The sequence below is a fragment of the Protobothrops mucrosquamatus genome, unplaced genomic scaffold (genome assembly GCF_001527695.2).
Source record: "Protobothrops mucrosquamatus isolate PMUCROS unplaced genomic scaffold, P.Mucros_1.0 scaffold1877, whole genome shotgun sequence".
In the NCBI taxonomy this organism is placed as follows: Eukaryota; Metazoa; Chordata; class Lepidosauria; order Squamata; family Viperidae; genus Protobothrops; species Protobothrops mucrosquamatus.
The window spans coordinates 123,517-133,900 of NW_015388004.1; the positions used below are offsets into that span (position 1 = coordinate 123,517).

Genomic DNA, 10,384 nt, shown 5'->3' on the forward strand with positions numbered 1-10,384 from the left:
TTGATTTCCATGGATCTTTCTGCCAGCACTGCTCTTCTCTTGACCATCTCCTGCTGCTTGTGGAGTACCGAAGCCCGAATGTTTACAGATGTGCTTTCTGTGCCAAATGGGGGTTCTTGGGGTGACTGGGGCCCAAAAATGCCTTGCCCTCAAGGCTATGCTCATGGCTTCTCCCTGAAGGTAATAGTTTACTTTTTTGATGCTCCTTTATTTCTAAATATTCTCTTGAAATTAGTTCTTCAGCTTTTCATTATTTTTTTAAAAGGCAACCAAGAAGTAATTGTGTGGAGGCTTTACACTTTTGATTCTATAATTAAAGAAAGGTATTGAGTTCGGTCAGTGGTGAGATTCAAATATGTGAATAACCGGTTCTCTGTGTGGATGCCGCTTCCAGAAGTCCATTCTGGGCCTGGGCAACCAAAAAATAGCTACCGGTTCTGCCGGACTGGTGCGAACTGGCTGAATCCCACCACTGAGTTCGGTGTGGAATATTGTGTGGCAGATTTAATCTGGATTCTCCAATATTTATGGGTTAATGTTGGAATTTCTGAGAACTGAAATCTGAAGGACAGCAAGGGGAGAAAGGGTGATCTAAAACTTTATCAGGATCATATTTTCTTAGGTGCAACAAAACCAAGGGACAGGTGACGATACAGCTCTGAATGGCATCCGCTTGTTCTGTAACGATGGCAAAACAACACTTGAGTCTAAAGTTGGAAAGTGAGTAACTGACTTTCAGATCATATTTTATTTTATTTTCATAAAGAATGGGAGAGATGATTGATGCTTAGTTCATTGCTACCCAACCTTGAAAGTTAACTTTGTTGATTTCAGAAGGGAAAGTTCATTCTCTGAATGAACAGCTGATGCTGAAACTTGGATCAGAGATTTTTATGTTCCTGACAGTTAATATTCTGTGGGCCATAATAAGTGTATCTCCCTCCCTTCCGTTCTTTTTCCCTGACATGCATTCATTTCACCAAAAGCTCTTATGGACTTTAGTCTTCCACACAATTCTGCCATTGTGCAGTTTATGAATCTGTCTGCTGTTCTTATAACTCTCCTTGTGAGGCAATATGGGCTGCAGTGCTGAGCTACATGTGCAAGTGCTGTTTCTGAAGGACAGAAGTGGGGCTGCTATTAATGTCATATTAATAGGGCAGCATTGGAGATATGATATATTGTTCCAAATTTCTTTATCGCAAAATCTTCTCTCCCCAAGTAAACCATGAGGAAGGGCCACAAGGCAGCCAGAGGGGGCATTCAATTTTCCTGTGGAATGCCATGTTTAATGTAACCAGGGAAACTGAGATAGAATTCCCATAAGAAAATGAGGCACTGAATTTCGACAGAGGACTTGCTAGCTAAATAATGACTCACCTCTTCACTAGTGGGGAATTCATTCATTCAAGAGTGATAGCAAGCAAAGGTCTTCTTTTCAAGGGAAAGGGTGCTTCAATATTGCAAGACAATTTGTAGAATGAGAAGCTCCTGATGTAATGGATTTTGACCATGACATGGATTAGGAGAAGTCTTGAGAATAAATAAAGTATTCTTTATCCCATTTTTCCTAGGGGTTTAAACCAGCAGCCACAAGACCCCTTGATTCCAATTTTTTTCCTACAATAGCCTAAAGAGTTAGGTTGAATATCAACTATTATTGACAGAATTATTTAATGAATGTTTATAGCCGAATGTAGACTTTAACTTGATTCCTAGCCCAAGATTTTAGCCATTATGCCTGAATCTCTTGGACTGATGACAAGTGTTTAACTTAGACAGTAAAGAGATGCTTATATATCTTTGCCTTTTTTGGCAGGTGGGGAAATTGGACAAAGAAACAATACTGCTACACAGGCTACCTGGTTTCTTTTTCTCTGAGAGTGGAACCACCTCAAGGAATTCTTGACGATACAGCAGCTAACAACATCCAGTTCAAATGCAGTGATGGTACTACCATGGTGGGCTCTGGCACGATGTGGGGTAAATTTGGCCCATGGAGCTGTCGCTGCCCCAAAGGTGGCATATGTGGGATGAGAACAAGGGTGGAGGATGCACGGCACATTGGTGATGACACAGCACTCAATGATGCGAATTTTTACTGCTGTTAACAGTCGATACATGTTTCCTCATCTATAAATATACTTTTGCTATGCATTTTCAAGAACTGTTAATTATAGTGAAATATTAACTTGAGAATGAAGGGTGGGTTTGGGCATAATGTGGTAGTAAAAGGTAACCGCCCCCCAGGTGTTACCTCTTCAAACAGTCCAGATTGGGGAGGCCTAAGGGAGGTAGCAGAAACCTTAAGCATCGCAAGTCATTGACTCTCTCCCCTCTCATTTTGGTTTTGATCCAAGTCACTGCACCAAACTATAATATCATGTTTCTGATTGATTGCATGCAAATAAAATTATGTTGCATCTTCAAAGGCATTTCTTTCTTTCAATAGCAAGGTTTGAGCCACAACAATACATATCTATTTCTTTGGGTTTATTTATTCTTGTACTCTGCATTTCACTGTAGAGAATACAAAAATTTTAGAGAAAATATGCTATAACTGGCCCAGGATTGGTTAAGAACCAAAGAAAAGTGATGCTAAAAATGTTTTTGAGGCTTTTTTGAAGAAATTGAAGATGAGGTGTAAGAGAGTTTTCCTAAACAAAGCCTACAAATAATCACTTATCCCAAATATCCCTTTTCTGTTCTTTAAACAATTACATAAAAGAATTTCTCTTCCAATCCCATGCCTTTCATTCGCTTTGAATTTTTTATTTATGTATTTATTGATTTGATTTCTACATCATGCCAACCTAATCAGGCTCTTGGTTGCCTACAAATAGACAAAAATCCAGTTTGTATTTTAGTTCAAGGTATTTAAACCAATCATTGAAATATAAATTCAAAGATTTCCCCACATATATACCTAATTGGGTCATTAACTCCAATGGAAAAATACAAGGGAGAAAATATTTGGATTAGTTTAGAATATAATCAGAAATACATTTATCTATGTGGGATGTCAAATAAACATTTTGCTTCCTGATGCCTAAATATTTTAAAGAAATCCAGTCTTGCCCTACCTCTTCTACCTCATTAATGTTATTTTCCCCCTAAATTGAAACATCTGCTTGATTCCTCTTTCCTGTATACACTGGTACTTTGGTACTCATTGGTAATTTGTTCTGGATGGTGCACTGAATACTAAAACTGATGGGTACCCAGAAAACCACGTGACTGACCATGTGACCCACTATTTCATTTGGAAGAAATAGCGAGTCAGAAGGCACCCGACATCAGCAAGTTCTTCCTTGCATGTCAACTACCAGAGAAAGACAATGCCAGGACACAATTTCTGCTTCAAAAACACAATGAATACTGAATTTGATGAGTTTTGAACAAGTCAAGTGCCAAGATATGTTTACAGCCTTTTCAAAAATATTTCTTTTTTAATGTAAAGTACTTATGGATAAAATATTCTGTCTAAAATAGTGATAAGAGTATAAGACGCATCATGTTTAAGTTTCGTTATAGAAAACACTCTTCTCTGGTTCCATCAAGTAATGGGAAATTAATGTCTGGAGTAATTACTTTATTGTCTATCCACCAGTTAAGTTACTGGTCTTCCTGAGAAATATGGGGACAATGATGACACCTTGACTAAAGTTGCTAAATCATCTAGTGGTTTTTTTATCTTAAGCCAAGGGAGTTTGATGCAGGAGAACAAAAGAAAAATATATAATATCATGCATAGCTGAAAAATAAGTACAACTTTTCTTCCACTTTAACAAATAATCTTTTGAAACTAAATGCAGAATTTTGTTAAAAAAATCAATGCATTACATTGTGGCATACAATGCAATTAGAAGTGGTTATGGCTGACAATTATAGATGATTTTGAAAAAGACTAGCTCAGCGGTTCTCAACCTATGGGTCGCGACCCCATTTGGGGTCGATCGACCATTTCACGGGGGTCACCAAGCAAGGCTGTCTGCCATTTTTTCCCCCTTTTCCGGCGGGTGCCTTACCTCCCTTGAGCTGGGCCAGCTGGTGGTCGGCCTGCTCCATCTCTGCCGCTTGCCAGCTACGCCTCAGCCGGCGCAGGGGGCGGAACCATGCATGCGTGGCGCTCCCGGGCAGGGAAAGTCCTCGACTTACAACCGGTTGGGTAGTCCTCGACTTACGACCGGTTTAGTCCTCGACTTACGACCAGTTTTGTCCTCGACTTACGACCTGTTGGGGGTCGCGGCATTAAAAAGGTTGAGAATCACTGGACTAGCTACTATTGTTGCATACTATCTCGTGAACCACAAGAAGCCCACCTTAAATTTTTTTCTTGGATATAGCCATTCATGCTTTGATTATCTTTAGGTTCAATTTGTTTCTATAAGTTCCCTCATATGCTGTGCATCCTGATTGGGATGCCACAATAATTAGCCCTGGGCTGTTCACTATTCTACACTTTTAAGAATGACTTGAATGAAAAGCTGAAAGGAAAGCTTATCATATTTAATATAATGTTGGGAGAAATAGCTTTAGGAGGCTCATAGTGGCCCATACATTGTGTCTGGCTATTTGAATTCGAGCTTTGTTTTTTTCAAATTATAATTTTATGAAGCATTTTTGAAAAAGAGAAGAAAAAAGGAAAGCAAACAAAAGAAAAAAGAGAAAGAGAATTAAAACATTAAAAAACTGAATTTGCAAGCATTAGGTAAAAGATTAAATTAAATTACATTTTTCAATATTTCACCAATTATTTTTAAGTAATCTAAAGTATTATGTTATAGATTTTCAAACTATAGGTCATTGTTGAAATTAAGACAATGTATGAATGTCAATAAGAGTAAACAATGCTGTGTAAATCATAAAATAAGATTAAAATTAACACTAACTTCCAACCAAACTACTAAAGATCTATTCTGATTTAACAGATCCATTAAATCCATTGAACTCAAGCTGATATGGCACATCAATATCTGAGGAAGTAGAAAATGTGGTACATAAGTAATGTTCTAGCAGGCATGTATGCTATATTATCAAGTTTTTAGTATTTATTAAGCAGTGCAAGGTGTAAGAATTATTCCAGGTTATCACCTTAAAATATATTAGAAATTGCATGTTTTCAAACATCATGGTATTCCTTTTTTTAGTGGTTTCCTCTACCTAATCTTCTCATCCTCCACAGAAAGCAATCAGAATTGGAGGTCTTATATCATGGTATAGATGTAGAACAAATTCATTAAAGACAAACCAACACACAAATCTCACCTGAAGAAATACTACTTGCAATATACAGGGGGACGATCGAGAGCATCCTGTCATACAGCATCACAGTCTGGTTTGGAAGCATCACTGCTTCAGGCAGGAAGGTGGTGCAGAGAGTGGTGAGGATGGCCAAAAAGATCATTGGCAGTCCCCTCCCTCCCATCCAGGACATAGCACAGAAGCGCTGCTTGAGCAGGGTCCTTAAGATTATCTGGGACACTACACATCCTTTTCATGACCTGTTTTCCTTGTTACCTTCTGGGAGGAGGCTTTGTGATATCGCAGCAGAACATCCAGATTCAGCCAGAGTTTCATTCCATACAGCATTAACCTTGTGAACTCTCAAGCTTCCTCCTTCTGTTATATATTCAAGATGGACAGTATTTAATATTTATTTGTTATGTATATGTACGAGTGTGGGTCTATACATATGTTGTATATAGTATGTTTTAGGTGTGTGTCATGTATGTGTTTCACTTTGAGAGTGGGCAACTAAATTTCATTTTTGATGTGTGCCGTTGTGCCCACAGTAAAAAAATGACACTAAAGGTTATCTTATCTTATCTTATACTGTGAAAGAGACAAAACACAAAATTTTATAGTGTAGGAATCTTTTGATTAAAAGCATACATTTTGAGATTGTAATGTCTGGAAAACAATGCAAAAGAGTAAAGAGAGAGGCAGTTTGTTGTACTGGTTAAAGCATCAGGCTAGAAACCAGGAGATTGTGAGTTCTTTCTCTAGCTATGAAGTTAGTAGGTGACCCTGAGCCAGTTCTTCTCTTTCAGCCCTAGGAAGGAGGCAATGACAAACCAACTCCAAAAAACTATTAGGAGAACCGCAGGCAGTTGGCAGGAATCAAAAACTGATTTAAAGACACACACATACAAATTTTAAAAAGCAAAATAGCAATTTGGGTGAAAGCACCCCAAATTAAGTTTCATTTATTGTTCAGCTCAGGAACATTTTAATAGAAATGGAAAAGCAATTGAAATGGGCTGGTGGTGATTTTTGGATCAAACCACAGCTAATTTCAGAGCAGAATGTGGCAAAGGTCTGTGAAAAGTCCAGGAAGATGTTTTCATCAATGAATTTTCTGGTAGCAATTCTTTTTCTCTTTTGTTTTTGTTTTTTAGTGGTTGAATAGGAAGAGAAGTTTAGAGAGAAATCAGCTCTGCTGATTGGAAAACAAATGACACTAATTCCAAATCTTTCTGATTGCTTTTGAATCACTCTACTGATAATGATTTTATACACTGTAGGTTTTTCACGACTGTGATTTATCAGTGAAATGACTTCTGAGTAATGTAAGAAAATGAATATTTCTTCAAAGCAGAATTGAAAACGAACTTAGCAACAGAAGTCATATTCTTTTCTACTGCCAGTGAAAGGAATGGCTGCAACTAATAGTTAACTGTCACATAGATGACATTTGATAGCTTTCCCCTCTATTTAAATTGTTCAAAGCAATAGCACAGAAGCATAGAGGTTGAAGAGACATCACAGAGCATCTACATTTCCTGCTTGGAGATAGAGGATCTGACAAATGGTTTTGGACAGACGGCTATCTAGCCTCTGATTTGAAGACCTCCAGTGAGGGAGAACATACCACTTTATGAATCAGCCTTTTCCACTGGCTAAGAACTCTTTCCATCAGGAAATTTGTCCTAATAATTGGAGAACCTTATCTCTTTCTGATAATATATATTTTTGCATATGTTTTTATTTTATTCAAGACAAAGTTAAAATACAAAATACAAAACTTTAAAAAAAATTAAAAAAAGAAAAAAAACAATAAAAACATTAAAAAACAAAAAGGTGCATCAAAAAAAGGACCAACATATATACTCATATCATCTGCCCCAGTTGAATACTAATGAAATTCAATGGTGAAAAAAGTAAGGGTCTACATTTAGGCAAGAAAAACCAAATGCACAGGTACAGTATAGGTGGTACCTTGCTCAATAGTAGTAACTATGAGAGAGATCTCTACATCATCCATGTAGAGCAAATTGAAAATGTTCACCCTTTTTGGGTCAATTCATAGCCATAGTTTGTCTTGTTCAAAATGCTTGTTAGTGGTGCCATTGAAAGTAGGTGATAATGAGTCACCTTGGAAGATAAGAGCAGTGGTGGCACAGTGATTAGAATGCAGTACTGCAGGCTACAGTACTTCTGCTGACTGCGGGCTGCCAGCAGTTCGGCAGTTCAATACTCACTGGCTCAAGGTTAACTCAGCCTTCCATCCTTCTGAGGTCAGTAAAATGAGGACCCAGATTGTTGGGGGCAATATGCTGATTCTGTAAACCACTTAGAGAGTGCTGTAAACCACTGTGAAGCAGTATACTGTATAAGTCTAAGTGCTATTGCTAGTGCTATTCCTTGTTTGATTTCAACTTCACTAAGTTCTTCTCCATAGACCATCAACTTAGTTTGGCATAGCTTCATGGAAGTCTTCAGGAATTTCTGGATGTTGCTGCTAATTCCAAAAATGTCTAAGCATTTCTCAGTCCAGTTGTGTGGAACACAATCAAATGCTTTCTTATATTCAATCCAGGCCATTATTATTTTATTAAATTTATTGGCTGCTTGTCTTACCACATATGCAAGTGAGATCCTGGATCCAGTACTGCTCAACATATTTATAAATAGCATGAATGAGACCTTAGATAATAGGATTATCAAACAGAAAATCTCTCTAAGGATTGAGTCAAGGTTCAGGTAAGATCTTGACAAATTACAGCAATGTGTAGAAACCAGTAAGATGAATTTGAACAGGGAAACCTGATGTATAATTTTGTAGGAAAAACCAAAATATTATTTATTTTATTAAGAAAATTTATAGGAATGCCCAACTCACTCAAAGTGCCTCCAGGCAGCTTATATAATTAAAATCCCCAAAGACAAAACTCAATAAGTCCTAATCTATCCCTCCCCATATCAAGCAAACCACTAGATAGGCTATATATCACTCAGCTGTTCCCCAAGGAACAGGGCCCTTTGAAGGAGTATCAAGGTGAGAGCCAATCCTATCTCCATCAGAGTGATATGCCAGAGGAAGAGAACCACTATGGAGAAAATAGTATAAGATGAAGGAAACTATGTCAGGCAAAAATGATCTGAGGTTTTGCTGAAGCTGAAAGTGAGCCCACAGAATGATACAATGATTGCAAAACAATTGAAAAGCCTTGGACTGGATCAAGATCAGAAGTCATAATCCCTCTTAATAGTCTGTTGGTCTGGCCACTCCAAGAATATTACATTCAGTTCTGGGGACTGCAACTTTGGAAGAACATTGATGAACTGAATGTACAGAAGAAAGCAATTAAGACATTAAAGGACTTCTGGGAAACAGATATGAGGAATAGTTGGAGTTACTGAAGTGTGTTTAGCCTACAAAACAGAAAACTATGGGACAACATGATAGTTGCCCTCAAATATTTGAAGGGCTGAAATGCAGAAAAGGGGGAAAGCTTGTGGGTTTCATTCTACAAGAGGATGCAAGAAATAATTAATTTAAGTTAAGTTATGAAGATTTTCCTAATGGCAAATGAAAAAGTAATGGGTCATTTTGCTTTAGAGATTGTAGACTCTTTCACTGAAGGATTTTAAACAGAGTTTGGATGACCATCTGTCCTGGGTACTATAGTGACTCAGGCAGGGAATTGAATTAGATGTCCTGCAAGGGACCTTCTAAGTTTTTAGAAGGTCAGGGTACTCTTGAATAAGGCTTAGGTTCCAAGGTCCATTTGTCAACGCTAGGAGAGAACTATCTTCTGAGTTGTTTCTAAACTATGAAAAGACTCTTCGGCCACTTTGCTGCTTTCAGAAAAGGTCTGGATTTTCCATTCAGCCAAGGCTTTTCAGTGGAAATTTGTCTATTTACAAGTAGTATAAAGATTCTTAACTAACATTTAGTTGCTTGTTAGTAGCAGCTCAAGTATCCATCATGTATACATGCAACATTTAAAAGCAAACCAATGCAGTGGCTTTATTTAAATTGTTACATCTATGGACATTCCCTATTCCATTGTCTGTTTTGCAATTTGAACAAACACAATGATGAATCCACTAAAACAGGGGTGTCAAACTGCTGGCCCGCGGGCCGGTTTCATCATACCGGAGCCGCGCCCACCCCATTGCCGGCAATGGCAAAAAAGCTCCGATACGTCGCGCGACGTCACATGACGTCGTGAGTTTGACATGTCTGCACTAAAGGGTTGGTGTTGTGTTTTTTTTTAGTAAACCTTTACTACACCTTTAGTAGATTGAAGTTAGACAGATATTTAGATTTTTTGTGTGTGATCTCAGTAGAGGTAATCTCAGCAGAGATAATCTCAGATCTGGCAATGCATGTCACTACTAAGGCAATTGATATCTTTATGATTGTCACAAAGACAAAACATTGATTAAATATTTGCCCTGCACTGCTGTTGCAGTTGTGAAAAGTGAGGATTCTGATTTGTCTGCTCAATTAATATAGACTATATAACACTGTTGTTGCTGTTCCTTATAATTAACAATTCATGCTTGTTCCACCATTATATAATTCACTTAGTAGCCGCTGGATCCTAGGCTCTTCATGTAAACATGTGGGTCTCAAGATGCTCATGTTTAAATGTCAGGAACAACATTTTCAACTTGGCCTTCACACAAATTATAAAACAATGGCATAATAAAAAAAGATCATCTAAGCCTTGTTCCATAGTCTTAGAATTTAGTTTGAAACCATTTTTTTTTGTGGTCTGGGATCAACTTTTGTGAACTCCAGTCACAACTACTGAAAATCAGAGGCATTACTTCCTGCCATTTTGAGGACAAAAACCCATGAAAAATATAACATAAAGTATTATCTGAAAGAAAAAAAAGGAGGAATGGAAGAAAACTGATCATTCCAATATTTTTAAAAACAACCCTGACCAACGCACAGCACCTTTATAATTTTGGGGGGAATTATTGGGCGTCTACTGTTAAAAAATAGTATCTGGAGAATCTGAATCTGGAGAAAAAGGAGATAATACAGAGAGGATGGCTGAAGAAACCTCTGGAGATGTCTACAGCAGTTTAGGAACTAAGATAGGTACTCCAATGACTGACTTTTAATCTAAAATAAAGAATG

General features: G+C 37.6%; 1 protein-coding gene across 1 annotated transcript; it reads left to right on the forward strand.

The window, feature by feature from the left end:
* On the forward strand, positions 1–2,111 carry LOC107294235 (vitelline membrane outer layer protein 1-like). Its single transcript, XM_015823448.2, has 3 exons — positions 1–180; positions 623–720; positions 1,820–2,111. The coding sequence occupies exons 1-3, from the start codon at positions 10–12 to the stop codon at positions 2,109–2,111; spliced, it is 561 nt and encodes a 186-aa protein (XP_015678934.1). The 5' UTR covers positions 1–9.
* Positions 2,112–10,384: the final 8,273 nt, after the last annotated feature.